Source organism: Pelophylax lessonae (genome assembly GCF_965119305.1).
Source record: "Pelophylax lessonae genome assembly, chromosome: 4".
NCBI classification, from domain to species: Eukaryota; Metazoa; Chordata; class Amphibia; order Anura; family Ranidae; genus Pelophylax; species Pelophylax lessonae.
The window spans coordinates 234,653,208-234,679,131 of NC_138771.1; the positions used below are offsets into that span (position 1 = coordinate 234,653,208).

At 40.6% G+C, this 25,924-nt stretch overlaps 1 protein-coding gene across 2 annotated transcripts in view; it reads right to left on the minus strand.

Annotated features, from left to right (window-relative positions):
• LOC309553352 (uncharacterized protein) overlaps positions 1-25,924 on the minus strand; it is a 163,544-nt gene that overhangs the window by 76,457 nt on the left and 61,163 nt on the right. For both annotated transcript variants that reach the window (XM_082254452.1, XM_082254451.1), the window contains exons 9-10: positions 9,167-9,264; positions 7,921-8,076 (exon numbers count right to left, since the gene is read on the minus strand). In XM_082254452.1, the coding sequence (XP_082110578.1) occupies positions 7,921-8,076; positions 9,167-9,264 (254 nt within the window). The remainder of the gene's footprint in view (positions 1-7,920; positions 8,077-9,166; positions 9,265-25,924) is intronic.

Sequence of the window (25,924 nt, forward strand, 5' to 3'; positions counted from 1 at the left end):
TATAAATTAGTGAAAGAAGAAAAAGGTTGCGTACACTAGTCTGGCCACTAGGTGTCGCACCATATGTTATACGACCTGTTTGCTTCGTTGGTCAATAATAAGGCTGTACCGATCAATTCGGGGTTCCCTCCAGTCCAGACTGAGCAAAGGGCAGGTACTCTAAATGCTCAAGAGAAGAAAGGAGACCCCATGAAGCAAGTTATAATTTTAGTCAATGCAACAAGGACACATAGTAACTCACAGTGTCGGCTGCTATAGATCAGCGTGGTCGCCGGGAAGCTTCGGCGTTCTACGGCCCGAGCTCCACAAACCAGAAGTGACGTATGACGTTTTGAGACTCCACCCTACGCGTTTCATCAGAGGACGTCTGCTGGTGGGGTTTAGAGGGTGTGGGGAGGGGGGGCGGAATTTGGGGGGTCATGGTTGAGTTCCCGCACCTATTTTCTGAGAAAAAAAAGCCCTGGTGCTCCCTATGTTCTTCTTGTCAGATTCTCACTCTGAATGGATATGGGCAAATCCTTTCATTTGTACATAGAGGCCACAGTGAACATCAGATCTTCAAACCATCTTTTCATGGTGTCTGCAGGTGCAAGCAAAGGCAAGAAAGCATCCAGCCAGGTTATTGCCTCCTGGATGATGAAGACATCTATTTGTGGTCCCTACAGGTGCAAGAGAAGGTAAGAAATTGTCTGGCTAGCTTCCTGCCCCTAGGATGGTCAGAATATCACTGGCCTACAAATTTAAGAACCTGTAAATACAAGATGGCGTTATAGGTCACTACACTCATATTTCTGCATCTTGGGCAATGGCAAGCTGAGTGTCACCAGAGACAAACTGATCCAAGGTGGGTAGAGAGTGTAGACTACCCATCGGGATACTGCTATAGAGCTTGTAAAAAAAAAAACAGGACCCTGCATTCTCATCAGGTCTTGGATTTTACTGTTGTGGGTTTAGTATCACTTTAAGTATTGAATTCAATTTTGATTTTTTGTACTGAAAATATTGATTTGATAAACAGCTGTGCTAATACCATGTAGCATAAAAAAGATGACAACTACCATAATTAAAAAATATTTGGGTCTTCTGCTTGAAAACAGTATATGTTATGGGGTTTTCTGTATGTTTTCATATAGAAAATGTGCATTTTAGCAGGTTTGAGCAAAAAAAAAAAAAACACTGGGAACAAAAGGGTTAAATACAATACCAAGTTTTCACCTTTTGAAACAAACCATCATAGCCAAGTTTGACTACTAGGTTGGGGAGAACTCTGTATAAGAATGACAAGCTTTTAGAATAAAAATTCCATACCATTAAGCAAGAACCACAATAGTCATAGTTCATTAAAATAAATGGAAAAGAGTCGAAATCCCCGCTGGAACAAGGTATTATACCACTGTGTTCACACCGCAGGAAAGTGCTATTATGATTTATGACTTTTGATTTTATATAAAATCGCAGCTTTCAAATCCAAGGATGCATCATACATAAAAAACAAACATTAATGAGTGCAATGAAACTGAAAAGGGCAAACTGCATAGAAGAATTGTTTCATAACTAAAAAGGATAGTAGACATAACTGGATGTGATGTGATATTCCCAGCTTCTATTACATACATCTTCTCTTTTATGGCTTTTTTTTGGTTTTGGGTTTTGGTAGCTGTAAATGGCACAAATGAGCACAGCTATTTTAAGGGGATAGAAAGGTTACTGTGATTGTTTTACCTAACCATAAAATAAAATGTCAGAACATTCTTTTTTTTTAAGGATTCACGCCCCCCTAACCAATTCGGCACTGCGTTATTTTAACGGACAATCGTGTGATGCTGTACTTAAATAAAATTGATGTCCTTTTTTCCCCACAAATAGAACTTTCTTTTGGTGGTATTTGATCACCTGTGCGATTTTTATTTTTTGCGCTATCAACAAAAAAAAAAAAGCGACAATTCTGAAAAAAACCCAATATTTTTCACATTCTGTTATATAACATAACATTTAAAATCTATTTTTTTTTAACATTTTAGGCCAATTTGTTTTCTGCTACATTATTTTGGTAAAAAAAATCACAATAAGCTTATTTTGATTGGTTTGTGCAAAAGTTATAGCGTCTACTAACTACGGGAAAGATTTATGTCATTTTTATTGTTTTTTTTTTTACTAGCAATGGCGGCGATCTGCAATTTTTAGCGGGACTGCGACATTGCAGCAAACAATTCACACCCCTAACTGACATTTTTGTGTCACTTTTGGGGGGACCAGTGACATTAATCAGTGCTAAAAATATGCACTGTTACTGTAATAATGACACTTGCAGGGAAGGGGATTAACATTGTGGGTGATCAAGGGGTTAAATGTGAGCCTAGGGGAGTGATTCTAACTGTGGGGGGCGTGGCTTCTGAAATTATCATAGAGACCTGTGATCCTATATTGAAGGATCACAGGGGCTCTGTGATCATTCCAGGGAGAAGAACGGTCAGCTGTGCTTACAACAGCTGACTGTTCTTCTCTCTCAGCGGGGAACGATCGCGGGTGTCAGGGGGCAATTGGAGCCTAGTTCGATTTGCGCAGCAGAGCTACATTGCCGCAGTAAAAAGGCGGCGGCTGGTTGGGAGCCGGTTAAGGTGCACTTAGCTGAAAGTAGATCCCAAATATGGTTTGGGATGCAATGCAACCTTTCCCGGACCACTGTAGTTATCTTCAGAGCATTCCTGGGGGGCTTACATGCCATTAGCATACAACTCAATATATTTGCGCCTGAATTTATTTCTATGCCTACAATGCAAAGATGTGAGCCTCAATATCTCTGAAGTTATTCTACATATAACTTTGTACGGTTCCTAACATTTTTCAATAAAATGTATTGAAATGAAAAATGTCAGCACAACTTTAGAGAGAGTGCAGATCCTCTTTCTTCATCATATTGCTTTAGGCTGGCCATGTGCAACCTGAAAAAAGCTTCCAGAAAATAGCAATTTGACCATAATTTTTACTACTGCACCTTGTGATTGTTGTAAGAGGTTTTTATTGAACTAAGCCATTTTACAACATATTGGAAAATCTTTGTCATCAGTAACAAATCATTGCATTTTTTATGATCTAGTCTGATCAGGCAGAACAGAATGGTAGAAAGTAAACATTATCCCTTCTCTATTAGGGTGGAGGGCACTAATTATTCTACACTCAGAAGTCCCCCATTGTAATAAAAAGCACAATTTCCAGGGATTTTTTTGTTGTTTGGTTGGTATAACTAAGCTAAGTACAAGTAATGTTCTTATGGTTATGAAGAACGATAGACATAATTTATAGACAAAATAATATTTAACAAATTAAAACACAATTCTGTATTTTAAATGCTACTGGTCAAATAACATTAAGTTCAAAAAGGATTACACACTTTACTTTACCTTATTCTTAAATAAATTCTGATTAAAAAAAAAAAAAAAGCATTACATAATATAACAGCAAAAAACCCCATGTCTCACGATGCTAATTAATGGGAGTATATAAAGGAAAACACAAGTTTCTAATGAAGTACCAAATACTATTCTCTTCCCATAAATGTCTTCCTCCATAAACAGGAAGCTGTTGGAAATAGGGCAGCAGACTCACAAAGAAACAGCTGTGTATGAAATGATCTCTTACCATCCTCCACCTGGAACTATTAGCTATAATAAAAATAGTTTGTAAAAAATAAGAGATAGCAAAAAAAAAAAAAAAGGGTTTTCACAAAGCAGATGGCCAATACTGATGGAAAATCCTGTTTTATACTGAAAACAAGGGACGTTTCAAGGGACATGCATTTCCATTTCTAAATCTTAAGCTGACAATACATTAGTAGATTTTTGAAAATTCTCAGTGCATTTAATGGCTTGACAAATATCATTCTAAAGTACTTCAAAACTCTGTTTGCTCTTAACATTTGATTTTGGAACAATTGACTTTCCTTAAGGAAAAACATTTACTACTGTAATATCATTGTAAGAAATTTGTGTACCGTATTTAAGGATTTTCTATCCTCCTTCAAATGTTCCTATTGTGGTTGAAAATAAACGTCACATTGACCCAATTAATGATCAGAAAATCAAACAAATGTTCTTAAAAATAAAAATTTTTAATAATATTCTACTAGTGCAGGGGTGCTCAACCTTTTGAACAGCGAGGGCCACCTAATTGATTCGGTAATCAGCGGTGGGGCACAATGAATTATGGGGTTTTACTGCTCCCCAAACAGCAAATGTATATGAGCCCTTACTGTCTTGAGCTCCCTATAAGGCTGCTTTTACTGAAGCACTGTGGTTTACTCGCACCGTGGGCGCAGAGCAGTGCACCTACGGCTTTCCTGCGGGTTAGCTTCAGTGAGTCATAGATTTCTATTACATCTCGCAGGTGTGGCGCACTTTCTGAAAGCACACCAAAACTCCTGGATTCAGGAGTTTTGGTGCGCTTTCAGAAACACACCAAACCCACAGGATATAACAGAAGACTTTGGCTCAGTGCAGCTAACCCGCAGGAAAGCCGCAGGTGCACTGCATTGCACCTGCGGATCAGTGTGAGAGCAACCTATGAATATGCCCATTGAATAAATTCAGTGTATATCATGTGTAATGCACTGGCCTTTTCCTCTTCCAGCTTCTGCTAACATCACTCCCCAGGCTGCTAGTAAGGTCCCAGGTAAAAATGCACTTGGTATGACTATGCCTGAAACAGTAGCTGGCGGTAGATAGTAAGCATTGGCTTATGTGGCTCCTGCTCTCTCCGTGTCCACTTGTTTCCTCTGCTTTTGTTCCTGGTTCCATGCATTCTAAGGCTCTGGGATAGTGGGATGGCAACCCATTGATCGCAATCTGGGCTTGCCAACCTGCCATCCCAGAGCATGGGCATGTGTTGACCTGGTTTGAAGTTGTGGGACACATCAGAGGGCTCTGTGAGCCAGGGGTAGAGCACCCCTGTACTAGTGTACAGACTGTCCTCAGAAATCAGGGACGGTTTACAACTCTGCTGGTATCAGCAAAGCATACTCTGATGCATTGTTGCAAACCAAATATCCTAATTAGCCCATCTCTGGAAAAAATATTGGTTTGGGAGATGTTGATCATTTGCGATCCTTTGTGACTACAAGTAATGTTTAGCCCTGTTGCTATTATGTCCCTTTAATCAGCAGTTAACCTGGCCATACGTTACAAGAATTAGGTTTTCAAGACATTTCTTTCGATTTTTGAATTGTTCGTGGAATCAAATTGATGGTCAACCGCAATAATGAGAAAGAGCAGGATGGAACATTTTTCGTGAATGAACAAATTTCTAACAATGCATGTGGTTTCTGTTCAGGAAAATACATTAATTAATAAAATGTTAAAAGTAAATTGAATTTTTGAAGTACTTATTAAAGACATTCACAAAGTCATCAAATGTAGCAATGAGAATTTTTGTCTGAGGATTCATTTGAAAATCCACTAGTGCAAGGCCAGCTTAAACTGCTACTGAGATACATGAGGGCAACCTTGATGGAAACTGGAGGGGATGCAAATATAAACCAGAACTATTCCCAACCACAACAAATACTTGTAATCACAGAATAGTAATTTATAACTAAAGCTAATTATAACCAAAGCTAATGTAAAAGTAGATAATAGCATGGCCAAGTGTCAGGGATCTCTTTACTTTGTATTAAACCATCGTTTATACAGTAAGGCAGCCCATAGAGTAGTCTTTTTTTTTTTTTTCAATCAACCTAGATTCCCTCATCTACACACTGAATGTGGAAGATAGAATCCCCACTAAACTATTGTTACCTGACAGCGGAGAGACTTCCCTGCAGTCAGAATACATTGATCAGGGCTGCAGTCTATAGCCTGTGGTGATCGAGTGGGTAAAATCTGAGAGGGTGGTTGTACAGAAGTCGATCTGTAGAACCTCCCTGCCCATACATGGATTAAAATTTGGCCGGTCCCTGCTAAACTGGCTGAATTTTGAAATTTTGATTCATGTATGGCTGGCTTGAAACTCAACAATTACATGTATAATGTGGTATAACACTACTACAGGTGTTACCATAGAAAAGATCCACATTTATATATAAAAAAAAAACAGATATGAAATCAAATGCAACAATCAGTACACACACATGTAAAACATTTCATAAGAATTTTGTAAATATGTGAATGTAACATATATGGTGCTTTTCCACTGCATGGAACCGTACCGGTTCGGCACGCTTTTGTGCTTTTCCACTGCTGGTACCGCATGGTATAGGGTCGGAACGGTTTGGTACGGTATAGGTTTGCTTTTCCACTGCATGGAACCGAACGGTACGGTACGGTACGGCTCTGAATAAACAGTACCTACTCGATTGTGGTTCCAACAGGTACCAAACTAGTACCATATCCCACAATCCTTTGCATGCAGTCACTACTAGCCACTGATTGGTCAGAGAATCCCACCCACCCCGTTGTTATCCCACCCACTTAACTTTAGTACTACTTTAGTGGAAAAGCAAACCTATACCGTACCGTACCGAACCGTTCCGACACTATACCATGCGGTACCAGCAGTGGAAAAGCAAACCGGGCCAAGCAGGGCCGAGTAGAGCCGAGCCGGTACGAGCCGGTACTTGCAGTGGAAAAGTGTCATTAGAGCCCCACATCACCTAGAAGCCAAGATTTGTATAATATGGTTTGTATGCGATGAATGTGTCCTATCATTTCAATGCATTTAATGTGCCATGAAACTGCTGCATTTAAGACAACCACACAAATTTAAATTGCACTACTGAAGGAAACAATCCAGGTAGCCTAGGCAATTATCATGCAGTGCACTACTCAGGTAAACTATTCAGGTGTGAAGGAGCTCTGAAAGTTTAATTCAGTAAACACTGAAAAGTATTAAAGCAATCTATGCAGACTGGTTCACTTGATAAGTGCCAACACCTATTGTAACCACACTAGTTGTCATTATTGAGTTCATAATTATTACCAGGTAAAATTTCATAGTTACATAGTTACATAGTTTGTGAGGTTGAAAAAAGACATCAGTCCATCCAGTTCAACCTATGATGTGCTTGTGTTTGCTGTTAACCGTACATTGTATACCCCTGTATGTTGTGGTCTTTAAGGTGCCCATCTAATAGTTTTTTTAAACTCTCGATGCTCCCTGCTGATACGACTGCTTGTGGAAGATAATTCCACATCCTTACTGCTCTGACAGTGAAGAACCCCTTACGTATTTTTAGGTTAAACCGTTTTTTCTCTAGTTTAGTGAGTGGCCACGTGTCTTATTGTATTCCCTTTCTCTGAATAGTTTGTTCCTTATGCTAGGGTCGCCAGTACAGTATTTGTACATTCATATCATATCCCCCCTCAATCGTCTCTTCTCCAGAGAGAATAAATTCAGTGCTTGTAGTCTTTCCTAATAGCCGATGTTCTCCATTCCCCTAATTATTTTTGTTGCCCTTCTCTGGACTCTCTCCAGTTCCAGCACATCCTTCCTGAGGACCGGTGCCCAGAACTGGACAGCATACTCCAGATGTGGCCAGACCAGAGTCTTGTAGAGTGGGAGAATAATCTCTTTATTTCTGGAGTGAATCCCCTTCTTTATACATGCTAGTATTCTGTTGGCTTTGCTTGCAGCGGTTTGGCATTGCACGCCACTGCCAAGCCTGTTGTCTACCAGTACCCCCAGGTCCTTTTCCATCCTAGACTCACCCTAACATTTCCTATTCAATATTAGATACATATCAAGAACCTCTAGAATCACATGAGAATAAGACATGAAGCAGATATTATTTATCAAGTTGACTATGTTCCTGTCTGCCAGATTTGCCAGAAAGGTGTCAAAATGTGGATTTACGGTTTGGTTTTGAACTACTGTGTGATTTTTTTTTACAAGCGAAACTAGTAAAGTGAAATTAGTCTGTGGCTGATTTACCTTTCAATCCTAAACAGTATGCAGACGTAGCTCTTGCATGTTTCCTTCTAATTTCCAGTTCAGGTCTTTTGGCATAACTGGTCACAGTACCACAACGGAAAGATGCTTTAAATTGGTCCTGCTGAAGGGGCTCAGTGTTTTTACTCCTAAGAGTTGCTAGATTACAAAAAAAAAAAACATCATTACACATATTTGCTAGCATTAACAAAAAGGTAATGCTATGACTTGTTTTGCATATCTCCTAACAAAATTTCAGTCTTTCAATTAACATCTGAACATCAGAGGAACAATAAATCATACAAAACTGCTTTATGTCACACTCAAAAGGACATTGTTTGATCTGCATGTAAAGAACTACTTTAAGCGGAGCTCCGCCTAAAAAAGGAAAATCTTCTTATCTGCCTCCCCCCTGGTGCCACATTTGGCACCTTTCAGGGGGTAGGGGAGAACGTGTACCTGGTTTTGACAGTTACCTGCTCCCACTTTCAGGTGACCTCAACGCAGCGAAATCCGGAAGCTTGGCCCCCCTCCTCCTTCCCCCGTCGCCGGGCAAATAACAAAGCGCAGCACGCTTTGCGCATGCGCAGTTGGGAACCAGCTCTGAAGCCGCAAGGTTTCACTGCTGGTTTCCCTTACAGGCAATGGCGGCAGCAGCAACCGAGAGCCGATGGAAACATTGACTGGGGTGCCAACATCGCTGTATTCGAGGACAGGTAAGTGTCCTAATATTAAAAGTCAGCAGCTACAGTATTTGTAGCTGCTGACCTAAACATTTTTTTGTGGGGGTGCTGGACCTCCTCTTTAAGTTACTGTATATTCTAACAATAATTTTGTTACAATGTAAGTGTGAATGAAGCCCACAAAACACTGTTTGCAGGCTTTATTCACAGCTTTCTATGCTCATAGATTGTGACGATCTGAAATATTGAAACTTGACATAAAGTCCCACAACTCATTGCCCTAGTAAGTTTAATGTAACACCCATAAAATGTGGGAAGGCAAACTGTGTGAAGTGTTGTTACATAGTTTACACACCTTTGGAATGAAAACAACTGTGGATTTTTTTTTACAGAGAAGAAGGGACCAGTTGAAAGAAATATGAGATAGAAAGAAAAGGACAAAAGGAAAAGGTATTCCTGAAAACTGTAATGTGATTATGTTGCATTTTCTCTGAAACCATGTTTAAATGCAAGTTAACACTTTACATAATACACTGGGTGGTAAACATGGCAAGCCAGGGTCTTACCAGGCGCAGAAGATATTCTTTTAGAAGGAATGGAATCTTTCACCGAGAGGCGTGGAAGGTTTACCACTGTGTGTGGTACATTTAATGACCACAGATAACTAGAGGTAAAAAAAGAAAGCAAACTTATGCTGAAAACTAAGTTCACTGATTCTAGCAGTCCATGCTCTTAGTTTTATTTTGTAATGACAAATATATGCATAGCCTTGCTCTGCAAATTCTGCTTGAAAGGACTAGCTGAGAAAAGCATAACAGCAGAAAGCACCGAATAGACAATTTGTATCATTAGGGGAAAGTTTCTCACAATTAGCTGAGAAAAGAATATGTTATGAATTTTCAGCACTTATCACCGAGTTACAAAATATTACAACAAAAGTTCAACAAAGGCTTAGAAAATCCTGTATCATCACAAACGAGTACTGTATGGAGGTAACTGAATAGAGCAAGACATTATTGCAGATAATACAGGTATTTTTTAACCACATAATATATAAATCTCCAACAAATATATTTTTGCATAAATATGTCCATTTACCATTTAGTAGTGAGTGTGATACAACATTATTCACAAGACTTGCCTCTGTAAAATTGGTGTAATGTATACCTAAGTTGGTAGTATTGAAGGTTATGTTAAAGGGTAATTTCATTGATACCAATGAAGCAGAAGACACGAATCCCGCTGTCAATTTGGTGGCACGTAAAGCTTTTTTTGGGGTTTTCTGGTTCAGCTCTCATCTCGACTTAAGAAAGCTCGCAATGAGGTAATCACTGCCAAAACTAAGGAATATGAAGCCCTAGTTCACCAACATAAATGTCCCCCCCTCACCCTGATCTATTAAATAAGCTTGCACAGAACTTACCAATTGCCTAACTACAAAGGCGGAGAAAGACCTATGCTGGGCTAATCATAAATTCTTTACCTGGCGTGATCGACCGGGCTCGTTGTTAGCACGTAAACTCACCCCTAAACACACATTATACAGCCCTTCTAAAAATTAGACCCTCAGGAGGCAATCTTTCTCAAAATCCCCAGAAAATTCTTCAAGAGTTTCAGAATTTCTATACCAAATTATACAACCCACCTCAGGGCTCTGTTTCTACTTATATTAATAGGTTCCTGAATACCTTCTCTTTACGGTCTCTCAAATAGGGAGCTCATGAACCAACCCATCACAGGTGAAGAAATTCACACCACTATCAAAACATTGTCCTTAAATAAATCACCAGGTCTCGAGAGTCTCCCCAGTAATTACTATAAAAACTTCTCTGAACAATTGAACCCTTATTTGGCTCTCCTTGTGCAACGGTGGATAAGTTCCATTAGATGAGAATAGGGCCTTCATTAGTGTTATACTCAAATCGAATACAGACTCTACTGATATCCTTAATTATCACCCTATTTCATTGATTAATTGCGACCTCAAAATTTTAACAAAGCTTCTAGCCTTACGTTTAGGTACTTTTTTAGCGCACTATATCCATAAAGATCAATCCAGCTTTATAAACGAACACCGAACATTGGATCAGATCCGTCGGTCTATAGCCTTGATTTCTGCAGTGCGCTCCAATTGGAACTCTTCACTACCTAGAGAATTGCTACCTCTCTCACTATGCCTTTGATAGCTTAAATTAGGACTATTTATTTTCCACTCTAGAAGACTTTGGATTTGGCTGTACATTTATCTTACTACTGAAAAAGCTTTACAGCAATCCGTCAGCTCAGGTTTGCATTAAGGGTTTTAAGTCACTTCCGTTTTCTATCCGACGTTGAACACGACAGGGCTGTCCACTTTTTCCATTGCCATTTGCATTGGCGATCGAACCCTTAGCCATGGAGATTCCATCCCATCCTAGCATACATGGTATACATTGTGGACAACGGGAACATAAATGTTCCTTGCTCGCCGACAATGTATTCCTCATGTATGTCACCAATCCTAAAACTACCCTATGTAATCTATTAACTTTGTTACACCAATTTTCCCAATTCTCAGGACTTTCCTTGAACACCCAAAAAACAATAGCCCTTAATGTTTCTTTACCTCCCTGGATGGTGCAGACTTTACGCAACGCTTATAGCTTTCAATGGGCGCTACATTCATTTCCTTATCTAGGTATCCAACTGACTGCTTCTATTGACACTCTCTACCGGCTAATTATCCTCCACTTTTTTGTCGATTTCAGGAAGATCTTCGACGGTGGGCAGACTATCCTTTATCTTGGTTTGACAGAATTAACTCAATTAAAATGACACAAAAGGAGACCTGCAGCATTTACAATCAGAAGTTATGCCATTGGTTCTCTAATATGACTTCCTGCCCGTCTTTTCCCCCCTATGTTATGCCCTACCCTGTCCCACTCCCTGGCGGTTTGGGATGGAGTAAAACATAGGAAGCCCCTGTCATCTCCACATACCCCACTGTCCCCCTTGTTTTGCAATCCTGAGTTCTCTCCTGGAATGACTCCGATGCCATTTTTAAGGTGGCTTAATAAGAGGCTTTTTAGGATAGGTGATTATCTCAACGGTGACCAACCACACTCTTTACAATATTTCAAAGATACGCTACAAATGGCCTAGAGTGAACAATTCTGATACAATCAGCTTATTTCTTTTATACGATCTAAACCCAACTTACTGAAGAGACCCTACTTACAAATTTTGAATTAACTTGTCAAACAAATAAGTTCTTACGGGGACGGTTATCTATGGTGTATGCCACTCTTACTGACCCGACTACCAAACACCCTTCTATGTCCCAATGGAAGCGGGACTTGAATATCACTTTGATTTATCTGACTGGCAAGATATAGCCTATGCAGCATTAGCCAAAATATCCATTAACATATCATTAATCAAAACAAGCTATAAAATGCTAATACGTTGGTATCTAGTCCTGACTAGAATTGTAAAGATGCACCCATCTGCATCCCCCATCTGCTTCAGGCATTGTGGCCAGATAGGTACAATGTATCATGTCTGGTGGCAATGTCCAATAGTTACTAGATTCTGGATTTGAGTATTTAATTTGATTCTTAGATTGTAAGCTCTTAGGGCCCTCTGATTCCCACTGTATTAAAGTGTACTGTATCTGTACTGTTTACCCTCAAGTTGTAAAGCGCTACATAAACTGTCGGCGCTATATAAATCCTATATAATAATAAATCCAGTGACATGGAATAACATCCATAGATCTCCGGAACCTGCGCTTTTTTAAAAACTCTCCGAGGAGGTCCCCAAAAAATCTACAAAACTCATTACCTATATACTTTTAGCAGCCAGAGTAACTATTGCTAAATACTGGAAGCAGTTGACGGTTCCCCTTGATTATGCAAAGAATAAAATTAACTGGATAATCTATAATGATAGACTTACCTGTATTCTCCGCAATTCCACCAAAAAATTTGAGGTGACGTGGGATCTATGGATACGATCCGTACCATAAAAAAATTTTGACTTACTCTTCCTTCTTTTCTCTTCTTTTTCCTGATCTATTCCCCTTTTCTTCCCTTTTTTTTTTTTTTTCTTCTCGGTGTTTGTTGGATTTCTTCAATAGTTGATAGAACATATAGTTCTATAATGACGATACATATAGGAATGTACATGGGGATTCCACTATACCTGTGTTGTTTTTTTTTTTTTGTTTTTTTTCCCCTCCCCTCTTCTTTTCTTATATTTTATATATAGTTTTTTTACCCTGACTGATAGTTCTATCGAGATTACTCAATGCTGGGATCTCCCAGTTCACTGTTAGGAGATTGTATGTTTACGAATAATGAAAACACATTCCTGTATTTGTACTTGATTTTAAACCTTTTTGCACTATTGTTCAAAATTGTGCCTTATTACTTCAATAAAAATATTGAAATATAAAGGGTAATTTCATCTTTCATAAAAAATTAAAAGGTGAACTTAAGTCAAATATCATGGCCACCCTTCAGGACCAAATTGCACTTAGTGGCCCTGATGCTCTATGCACTGCTGGTGTAGCTGTCCATACACTGTACCCCGTAAAACAATGCCCCAGTGTGAGTATCCATCATAAATGCCTGTGCTAACCAATGCGAAGCGCATATAAGCACATATAGGCCTTCTTTTTCTGGTAAGGTGTCTATTGGTCTCAGCCTCCTCCAAATTTATTTTTTTTCTGGTGATCAAAGGTGGCTATGTTTGTTCTCTATGGTCAAATTGTATGTAGCCACCCTTTCTTGCTTGCTACAGAGATAGACTAGGGACTAAGGACTATGGACTAGGGGCATAGAGCAGTGCACGTGACTGCAACTAACATACTGTATGATTCTCATATGTACTACAACAGGACAAGGGTGCATTTCTCTACACACTGATGGCCACTGGAATAAAACGTAACCCCTTTGTTTGGGGTTTTTAAAAAAATGTATAACAAAAACTGTGTGTGCTTGGTACTTATTAAAGGAGGGGAGGGGGGTGTAAGATTCTGGTACCTTCGGTACCCTTCCAGCCCATTTCTTCCGCATATAGCTACCTGTCCCTTTAACTCTCATGACGTCATCACTAGGCACCGCTCTGAGCGGCTATTTCAATCGCCGGCTTTCACTCACAAGGGGTTGGTGCAAACCGCTTGTTATGCAGCCTTGTCTGACGCTGCCGAAGCCTCCAGCTATTTCCCCAGTATCTGGATAGACCGGAGTCTCGCTACTTGATCCTGTATCTCGCTACTGATCCTGTATCTCGCTACCTGATCCTTATCTCATTACCGGACCCCTCATCTCTCTAAACCAACTAGTGATAAGTACCCCACAGGGGATTCCTTCCTATCAACTTACACTATCTACTCTTGCATACTAAAGACTGTTGCTATCTATGCATTACTATTTCTATCATCTGCACTGTTACATAGATTGCTAGCTCTTGAGTCTACTACCATCTATATCCTTGCACTGAGTTAGCAATTCCTGTACACTTCATCTGCTGTCCCCTACCACCTGTTATTTGTACATGATTGCTAACCTATCTGCATACTATCTATCACCATCTGCTAACACTCCTGAACATTACTATTGAGTGCCTATCATTGCTATCACTACTCACGCCTGTCCTTTCAGCACATCACCTCTATACTATTGTATACAACCTATCACTCCAGGAACATCTTATCTGAGTGTCTGTATATTTGCAGGCTGGGCCACAATGATGAGTCTGGAGAGTTGGATATGGTAATTCAACACATCTCTACACGACTACTGAGTGGAAATTCTGCAGCTGCAAATCCAGTTCACTAAACAAACGCCGGAGCGTTACAGATTGCACGAACCAGAAAAAAAAATGGATTCAGCAGAATTAGCCACTCATGTGTTACAACTAACACAAAAGGTAGATGCATTAATCCTTTCCCTTGCCAAAGTGAAAAATGAAAATCAGACTTTGAGACAGCAGATAGCCCGTGTTTCACAGCTCACTGCTGCTCAACCTCGTGAGCCCAAAATAAACCCTCCTCTAGTGTTTACAGGTGATCGGAAAAAATTTCGTGAATTTAAAAACGCATGTCAATTGCTTTTTAATTTAAAACCTCGTACTTACACTACAGACCAAATTAAAGTCTGCACCACTATCTCATACTTGTCGGGTGATCCACGGGCTTGGGCAGACTCTCTCTTTGAGAAAAATGACCCTCTTCTTAACTCCTATCCTTTATTCTTAGCAGAACTCGCTAGCTTATATGAAGACCCAAATAGGCAGAGTACTGCTGACAGCCAATTGAGGGCTTTAAAACAAGAAAGGAGACCTGTTGAAGACTTCGTAGCAGAGTTCAAAAGATGGACCCTTGATTCAGGGTGGAATGATGCATCTTTGCGAACCCAGTTCAGACTCGGGTTATCAGAAGCCGTTAAAGACGAGCTTGCCCGAGCGGATTTACCTGGCATTTTGGATGCCTTAATACAACTCAGCATCAATATTGACAGGCGACTGCGAGAAAGAAAGGCTGAGAAAATGGGAGTACCATTATCCAATCCTTCTCGGGTTTCGCCCGTTGACCCTACTCCTATGGAGGTAGGAACCATACGCCCACCATTATCGTCTACTGAACGAGCCAGGAGAAGATCTGAAAATCTCTGCATGTACTGCGCCTCCCCGGATCATTTGATAAGCGTCTGTCCCCTTGTCCGCAAAAAAGAGGGTGAGTGTTCACATGTCTTGCTGGGGGGATTAACGACTTCTTTTTCTAATCCCTATCTTTTTATTCATTTGACCTTACAGTGGGACCACAATAGGATCACCACCAAGGCTATGATCGACACAGGATCTTGTGGGAACTACATTGACACTAGTTTTGTTGCTTTAAATAAAATACCTATTATTTCAAAATCTAAACCTGTCTCTGTTAGTTTTATTAATGGTATTCCGTTATCTTCTGGTCCAATTACCAATCAGACACAAGCACTCCTTGCTACTGCTAACGAGTCTCACGCTGAGACCACCACTTTTGATGTATTACCTTCACCACATTTTCCCATTATTTTGGGACTTCCCTGGTTACACATACATCAACCAATCATTGATTGGAAAACACGGACTCTAATCTTCCCCTCTCACTACTGCGAGACCACGTGTAACCTCCAATCATATAAAAAAATCCTGTCCATGGTGTCAGATGAAATTTCACCACCACCATGTTATCAGGATCTATCAGAAGTCTTCCTTGAAAAAAATGCTCAAGTATTGCCTTCCCATAGGGACTACGATTGTTCTATTGATCTACTCCCTAATAGTAAACTACCTTTCGGTCATGTTTATCCTCTTTCTCAGGATGAACTTTCTCATCTCAAGGAATACTTGGATGAGAATTTAGCGAAAGGGTTTATTAGACCCTCTACTTCTTCCACAGCTGCAGGACTTTTCTTTGTCCGCAATAAGGATTTAAGTCTCAGGCCTATTATTGACTATAGGCAATTAAATACCATTACGATAAAGGATCGCTATCCTTTACCTCTCATTCCCGAACTCATTGAACAAGTGCGCGGAGCTACCTACTTTTCAAAATTGGACCTAAAAGGGGCATACAACCTCATCCGAATCCGTAATGGGGATGAGTGGAAGACGGCATTCAGAACCAGATACGGATTATTCGAACATCTAGTGATGCCTTTTGGGTTGTGTAATGCTCCCGCAGCATTTCAGCGATTCATAAATGACATCTTCAGAGACTTACTTGATGTTTGTGTTGTGGTATATCTGGATGATATACTCATTTATTCTCAGTCCTTGTCCGAACATGTAAGACATGTAAGACATGTAAGACTTGTGCTATCCAGATTACTCGCACACAATTTATACGTAAAATTGAAAAAATGCCTATTTCATAAGGAAGAAGTACTATTCCTAGGATACATCATATCTAAGAATGGTATCAAGATGGATATGAGCAAGATATCGTGTATACTGGATTGTCCTGTACCAACAACTCGTAAGGCATTACGATTCCTTGGATTTTCAAACTTCTATAGGAAGTTCATCAAGAACTTCTCTTCTATTGTGAGACCGCTCACACAACTTACAAGTGTAAAGAAACCATTCAAATGGTCTGAAGAAGCAAATAAAGCTTTCCGCTTGTTAAAATCAAGCTTCACTTCTGCTCCCATACTACGCTATCCAGACCCATCCCTCCAATACATCCTGGAGGTAGATGCGTCAAATATGGCTGTAGGAGCAGTTCTTTCCCAACGACCAACGAATACTTCACCACTCCACCCAGTTGCTTTTTTCTCTAAATCACTAAGTAGCCCAGAGGTGAATTACCCAGTGGGTGAAAAAGAGTTGCTTGCCATAAAACTGGCACTAGAAAATTGGCGACATTTACTTGAAGGTACTCGATTGCCAATACTCATATATACAGATCATAAGAATCTCCAATACCTTCAGACCAACAAGACTCTTTCCCACCGGCAGGTACGTTGGTCATTATTCTTCCTAAGATTCAACTTCCTAGTGACCTACACGCCTGCAAACAAAAACAAAAAAGCGGATGCGCTATCACGGCTAACCGAAGATAACTGCGCCGAAATCCCTTCACTTCCTATAATACCCCATGACCGTATTATTGGTGTTGTTCGTTCCTTGAAGGAAGAGATTCTGCACAGTATAGGACTGGATTCACCACCACCACAACTAAGTGCTGATGCAGAAGGCTTCCTCTACTTAAACGACAAACTCTACATACCTCCTGGTATGCGTACCAAGATCTTAGAATTATCACATGACGTACCTATGGCAGGACATATGGGTATGACTAAGACATTCAATTTGCTCACCAGGCAATTTTGGTGGCCTGATATGAAGACGTCTGTACAAAAATTTGTTTCCTCGTGTGACATCTGTGCAAGGTCCAAAATTGACACTACAAAACCATCTGGTCTACTTTGCAGTCTACCAATACCCAAAGTTCCATGGGAAGTTGTGTCCTTAGACTTTATAGTAGAATTACCACCTTCCAAAGGATTTACTACCATTCTAGTGTCAGTGGACCATCTGACAAAGATGGCACATTTCATTTCTATTCGCAGACTACCTTCATCTAAGGAAACAGCAGAATTATTAGTGAAACATGTGTTCAAGCTACATGGAATTCCAAAGACTCTTTTATCTGACCGAGGTTCACAGTTCATCTCCAAGTTTTGGCAAGCTCTATGTCATATACTACGAATTGAGCGAAAACTTACTTCTCCCTACCACCCTCAGACCAATGGACAAACTGAAAGAGTCAACCAGTGCATTGAACAATATTTGCGTTGCTACACCTCATACCTACAGGATGATTGGGTGGACCTCCTCCCTCTGGCAGAATTTGCTTACAATAACGCAACCCACAGTACTACTAAGCAAAGTCCATTCTACCTAAACTATGGGTTTCATCCCACACTTCTTCCACCACGCATCCTGCCATCAAGTAACCCAGTAGCCTCTGACTATCTTACCCAAATAAAAGACTCTCTGGGTTTACTTAACACCACCATCTCACATGCTCATAGCCAACAAAAAAGGTACTACGACCTCCGTAGAAGACCTTCTCCTCAATATGCTATTGGGGATCTCGTTTGGCTATCTACGAAAAACTTAAGGTTAAAGATCCCCAGTAAAAAGCTTGGGCCTTTGTTTCTAGGACCTTTCCCAATTGAGAAGCTCATTGGGAGAGCTGCAGTTCAACTCACCTTACCGGCAGATCTTAAAATACACCCCATCTTTCACGTGTCGCTACTGAAACCACATGTTCCCAACCAAGGAATAAGACCTACCATCTCGCCTCCACCTCCAGTACAAGTTGAGGGCGGAGAAGAATTTGAGATTAAGGAGATTTTGGATTCTCGTATCCACAGAGGGAAACTCCAATATCTCATAAGATGGAAAAACTATGGACCCCAAGACGACACCTGGTTGGATACTTCTGACGTTCATGCTCCCAGGCTTATACGAAGGTTCCACTCCAAATACCCGGAGAGACCAGTGCTATAGGCCTTCCGGAGCCGGCCTTAAGGGGGGGGTACTGTAAGATTCTGGTACCTTCGGTACCCTTCCAGCCCATTTTTTCCGCATATAGCTACCTGTCCCTTTAACTCTCATGACGTCATCACTAGGCGCCGCTCTGAGCGGCTATTTCAATCGCCGGCTTTCACTCACAAGGGGTTGGTGCAAACCGCTTGTTATACAGCCTTGTCTGATGCTGCCGAAGCCTCCAGCTATTTCCCCAGTATCTGGATAGACCGGAGTCTCGCTACTTGATCCTGTATCTCGCTACTGATCCTGTATCTCGCTACCTGATCCTTATCTCATTACCGGACCCCTCATCTCTCTAAACCAACTAGTGATAAGTACCCCACAGGGGATTCCTTCCTATCAACTTACACTATCTACTCTTGCATACTAAAGACTGTTGCTATCTATGCATTACTATTTCTATCATCTGCACTGTTACATAGATTGCTAGCTCTTGAGTCTACTACCATCTATATCCTTGCACTGAGTTAGCAATTCCTGTACACTTCATCTGCTGTCCCCTACCACCTGTTATTTGTACATGATTGCTAACCTATCTGCATACTATCTATCACCATCTGCTAACACTCCTGAACATTACTATTGAGTGCCTATCATTGCTATCACTACTCACGCCTGTCCTTTCAGCACATCACCTCTATACTATTGTATACAACCTATCACTCCAGGAACATCTTATCTGAGTGTCTGTATATTTGCAGGCTGGGCCACAATGATGAGTCTGGAGAGTTGGATATGGTAATTCAACACATCTCTACACGACTACTGAGTGGAAATTCTGCAGCTGCAAATCCAGTTCACTAAACAAACGCCGGAGCGTTACAGGGGGCTGTTGTAAAAAGTCTCCAAAAATATACAAATATATAAGGGGGTTGGTGATCACCAATTAGTTAATTGTTATAATTGTTACCTAAACAAAAGAGTCCCCACTGGTTCTTCCCCCAAAGTACTTCTGCAGAGCAGGGGGACATATAACAGAAGCCCCAAAGGCCAAATTTAGGTATGTGAGCCAATGGACAAAAAAAATGGAGATCTTATCATGCCCAAATAAAAAGATCACCTACACCAGTGATAACTGTCCTTAAATAAAGCCAATATTGAAGGTGCCAACTTGTTCTCTGAAATCCAGGTACTAAAGAGACAAACAGTAATGAACCCCCCATTCCCACTTAGCCTCCCTAAATTATAAAGTCTGAATTATTCAAAAGACCACCAAGACCTCGACAAGAAATCTACCAGCCCTTTCCCTATTAAAACATGCGTGCCCCCAAAATTAATCAAAAGTCAAAAAGTGTTCCCAAAAGACCATGCTCACTATGCTCATTCAGAGCTCACGGAGGACTCTACAAGAAGGCAGAAAAACACAGTAAGAAACGATTTCATGAAGAATAGATTACAGGGCCATTAAGTAGTTGATGTGTATACATCATTTTTGGAGAATAAGGATATCGTTTAGTGTCATTTTAAAGGTTGTATTCGATTTTCTGAATTTAAGTCTGAAAAAAACTTTCATGCTAAACACTCAATACTGTAGATAAAACTTCAAAGTTGACTGGATGAGCAGATGTATCTATTGCCCCTTGGTACGCACTTAACAGAAGAAATTATGATAAATAATATCCAGTAAGTCTGCATGATATTTGTGGCTCAGTTGCTAAGCACCACATGCAGTCAGAATCACTTCAGTGCTAAAGAGTGAGTTAGAGCATCAGGGGACACACTGTTCTTAAAAAGAATACTAACAAGCAAAGCTGAAAACCTAGATGTTATGAAGAAGGATGTTTTAAGACATATTTATTGGGGAAAATGTCTTTGTTCAGTATAATAAAAACCTGCAGAATAGCACCATTAAATTTTAATCTAAAATCCCTTATTATAGCTAAAAGATTTATAGTTAACAATTGTAACATTTCTGGAAAAAAACACACCCATACATTTTAAGAATAATATTGTAATGTATACTGTTTAAATGATTGTTTCTCTACACAATGTCCTTGTTCACCATTTGGTAACAATAATGTTAAGTTCTGTATGGATGATCAATAGATCTGTTCTTTACAGGTTCATATAATGCTTGATTCCTCAAAGAACATAGAGAAGGGAGATGGGCAAAGTTAACATTGTCAAGAGCATGAACATGAAGACACAATGGTTTAAAAATGCCTATAGACATAAGATGATTGTCACCTGATCCAACCAGCGGCATGTGGATTAGGAGGTGGTCATACGTCTATTGGCTCTTAGAACTTGTAGACAACTTAGTGACTTCTCTCAGGGGAAGAGTAAATTATTCTGGTCAGATTTTCCCAGCCGATTAATAGCTGTCAGCAGGAATGTCTTCCTGCTATCTAGTGATGGGTTCAATTTTCACAGGGATTTGGCAAATCTTGTTCGAAATTCAGTGAACTCCAACTTAGAAATAAATCATGTTGTTAATGGCTACATTCACACTTGCAAATGTGCCCAACAGCATTTACCTAGAGAACCCCAGTGGGAATTCCCAGCGATTAGCTGTAGGAAGCAGCCCAATTGAAAGCTATGGGAGGCTGCCGTCTCCTTGCAGCTAACCATGGACGCTCACGTGTAATCACAATGGAGCAATAACTCACTGGTTATTGCTCCATTGTGATTACACGTGAGCGTCCATGGTTGGCTGCAATTAGCTGCAGGAGTCGACAGCCTCCCATCACTTTTAATGGGGCTGCCTCCTGCAGCTAATCAGCAGGAATTCCCGCTGGGGTTCTCACAATTTTGCAGACTTGTATAAAGTACTCAAAATTTCTACTTGAGTAAAAGTACAAGTGCTCGATCAAAAAGTGACTTAAGTAGAAGTGGAAGTGCTCGCAGAAAAAGTTACTTAAGTAGAAGTACTAAAGTATTCAACATTTTTTTTACTTAAGTATTGCAAGTAGTTTTTTCAAAAAATTTGCTACTTAAGTACTAAAAGTAAAAAGTACCAGTAGTTTTGAAAAAAAAATTCTACTCAAGTACTGAAAGTAGAAGTACAAGTACTGTGTTATGTAGTTATTAAAGAAAGAAGTCAAAAGTTTGAACATCATATTGTTTTTTATTATTTCAAATGATTTATTCAAATGATTAACCTAAAGGACAATCACAATTCCTTAGGCTGTAACTTTTTGTAAACAAAAAACAGATAAAGTATGTCCCTCCCTTCCCCTTTTAAAGCATCCACCTTTTAAAGCCAGGGCTGGTCTCCTTCCTGAGCTTCCTCACTCTCACAGCCAGGCAGATCACTTGAAGTTGAAGAGCCAGGGGTGGAAGGTGGTGTTTTTGGGCGGTCCATCTTTTCAGCTGATCAAAAGGCAGAACAGGAGCATGCGCAGTCTTCTTAATCGCGGTTTGATTTGATTTGCTCAATTGATGATGATGTGCCAGGCCAGCTTCATCAAACCTACAACGCTTAAAGTGAAAAATGCATCAAAAACTACTAACAAAGTGGCTGTGCTAAAAATGCTAATAAAGTGCCTGCAATTATATATATTCTTCTTGTATTCAAAATCATCGCCCACAGTATCAAAAATAAAGTGACATGTCTGTGCTAAATGCAGTGCAAATTATTCCCACAATGTAAATGTAATTCATATAAAATATATATGACAATACCACAATAAAATAAGTTGTGATTGTGAATACGTTAGGTGCAAGTTTAAGTGTGTAAACTAAACTTTATAACGAAAAGTCCATAACTGAATTCCAGTGTGCAATCTAAGAAGTGCTTGTCACTTGCTGTCAGATGCTTCCACCTTTCTTCTGTGATCTGCTGAAGTAAAGTGGTGGACTGGATAGCCTCTCTCTCTGCCTCTCACCTTAGTAGCACTGGCACTGCACTGGTTCAAAAAGCTGTCTATATTATTTTCATTATAAGAACTTGTCAGAACATGCTTCCACCACCTGTCCTTCACACTAGTAGTGCTCATTTGCTTTGCTCAAGTCAAGTGCCACTGCCAGTGGCCACTACAGTACAGGCACAGCCGCACAGGCAGAGGCAGGCCGCAGGAAGCACAGGCCGCACCACAACACAACACTTATGGTCCATGGACCATGGATGGTCGGATAATCATCATAGCCATCAGTCTCACTCTTCTTGGTTCAAAAAAGCCACCCATGACCCGTGTGTATATAATATATTAATATTTTATATTGATTATTTGATTCTCAAATGGCACATTTGCCATGGCAAGGATTAGGCCCTCTCCACGGTCCACCTCACTCACCTCATAGAGAAGAAGATGAGATAACGAAGAAAATGCTCCGAGTCCTGCTCCCGCGTCCGGCCGCCCGCGTCACAACTCCTCTCAGTAAGGGCCCTAAGGGGTGGAGTCTGAGTGACACACAACACATTTAGAGGCGGAGACCTCGAGCGGGAAGACGGCAGCACGGCTCCTCCAGTGCGGTCTTAACTTGATCATCATGACAGTGATTCCGTGGGCCGCGGCGCGAGCGAGGCTGTGGGATTGATTGAATTGAGTTGTGCTGCCTACTGCTACACGCTACCTACTACTAAATTGTGAGTCAGTATATTTTATTTCATTTTTATATATAAAAGCGGTATTGTTGAGCACTACTAGCCACTAGATCTCCTGGCTGTCACTTTGTCACATGTTGGGGAATCACAGCGGCTCGGCTCCAGAAGTGGCGGGTGTCCCCGTCATCCTGCCAGGGCCGCCAAGAAGTTCATCAACTAATCTTAAGTTATTAATATCTTATGAGGAGAGGACCAATGAGATTGAGAATTGAAATAATTAAATATATATGGCTTTTTGAACCAGTGCAGTCAGTGCCAGTGCCACCCAGACGCTATCCACCAGTGCCACCACCATTAAGTGTGTTGGTCGGTCACTCGAGCACTGAAGGAGGTGGAAGCATCTGACAAGTGAAGTGACACTTTAGATTTGCACACTGGAATTCATTTATGGACTTTTCGTTATAGATAGGTTTACACACTTCAACTTGTTGCACGCACCTGACCTAACTTATTTCATAACTTATTTTATTGTGATTTATTGTCATATGTTATATGAATTGAATTTACTGTTACATTGTGGGAATAATAATTTTCACTGCATTTAGGCTTTAGCACATTCATGTCACTTTATTTTTGATACTGTGTGGAGTGTGGGCAGGGCACTGGGGGCAACGATGATATATCGATTGCACAGGCACTTTATTCGCACAGCCAAGTTGTGTGTGTTAGTAGTTTCTTGATGCACTTTAAGCGCTGTAGCACAATTTATTTGTTTGTTTCATATTTTCTTTTTATTGGAAAGATTTGGTATAGCAGCTTTTATTATACACAGCCTTTATTTTCGTATGCGCTGCTTTACAAATGACGTTATACACATTTTTTTGAGCTTTATGCAACCTGCCATCTACTGTTCTGGCAGTGGTAATTTTTTTAAAAGTAACGAGTAACTATGCAGCACAAAAAAAAAAATACTTGAGTAGAAGTATCGAAATCATCAAAAAAATGTAGTGAAGTAAAAGTAGAAGTAGGAGAAAAAAATTCTACTCTAGGAAAGTACAGATACTGCATTTCGGTACTTAAGTACAGTACTTAAGTAGTTCTACTTCGTTACTATACATCTCTGCAATTTTGTAAATTCTGTTGGGCCCATTCGCAGATGTAAATGTGGCCAAAGTTCCCCCATTTTTAAGATTAATAGGCAAACTACAGAAACTTTGGTAAAAAAAAAAAGCATGGCAATTTGGGCATTGCCATGGGGGGGCATATAATGTGCCAATGCAAAATAAAAAATCTGTACACCAGGGAGAAGGTCTTTTCATGCACCTTCATGGGCAACATTGAAAATACACAAATCTATGTGATGTCAGCTTGATAAAGCTAGATATAGCGAAACATGTAGTTGTGGCAACCAGAAGCTCTTCAAAAGCTCTTGCGATACTTCCTCCGTCCCGCCCGGCTTCCTGTGTATCTCCGCGGCGTCACTTCCGGTCACTTCCGGTGACGCCATCCACGCGCCACTTATGGTTCTCACGGAGGACTCGGTTTCAAACAGCGCATTGGCCCCGGTTCAGTGTAGCGGCCGCACACAGGACCGTGTGAGCCTCTACCATCGGTTGCTGACATCTATCATCAGGGAGCACCTTTTTCCACCTTGGGTTACCCGACGTTATTGGAGTCCCACGACCATCACCAGGGATCCCCACAGCACCCTAAGGAGATCCAGATGCTTCAGGGCTCGGTTTGGAAGTATATTTATTGATTACCGTAATTATTTTAATCCATGTGTGTTCATTAAACCTTCAAGGCTCACCATGAGACTATTTTTTGGGTCATTATTTTAACTTTACTAACTATATCTGCACGCTAGAGCGCCATCCTTCTTTTCTGTTTTAACTGTTTTTACACACCATCCCGTGTTAAGGATTGGGCGGCCTTGGCGCACTTGATATACTGTTCTTACCAGACTACTGTATAGCTTTTTGGGTCACGATACAACTTGAAAATTGCATTTAGGATCAGCGCTTGAACCTTTTTTGTGTTATATTAGAAAATGATGTATGCATGCATAATGCAAAAATGGCCTGTAATCTGCGATTTAATATCTATGTGCAACTGTAAGGCACCCCATAGATGATTCATTGTCTTTTTTCATTCAATCAATAAGTTGAACGGAAAAACAATGACTCGATTGTCCCATCCACACACTTGATCTTGATGGGGGAATCCTCCCACTGTGCCCTTCTATTCTGACAGCGGGGAGACTTCCCCACCATCAAAATACACTGATCAGTATCAGAATACTAAATAGCCGACAGCTTTGATTGAGCGGCAAAGATCTGACAGGGGGGTTGCACAGAACTTTTGTACAACCAGCCTGCCCATATGTGGATCAGAATTCAGCCAGTCCCTGCTGACCTGGCCAAATTTCCATCCATCTATGGCTGGCTTAAAGTGATATTAATGGTATTTTTTTTTTCTTAAATAACAAACATATCATACTTACCTGTTTTGTGTAGTTGTTTTGCACAGAGCAGCCCCAATCCTCCTCTTCTTGGGTCCTCCGCTGGCACTCCTGGCACCTTCTTCCTGCCGAGCTCCCCCAGAGCAAGCAGCTTCCAAGGGCGGGGGGGGGGGGAACCCAAGCAGGCTCGCTCCCAAGCCACTGCTCTGCATGTCCATTCACACACAGAGCAGTGGCTCGGCCCCTCTCTCTCTCTCTCTCTCTCTCTCTCTCTCTCTCTCTCTCTCT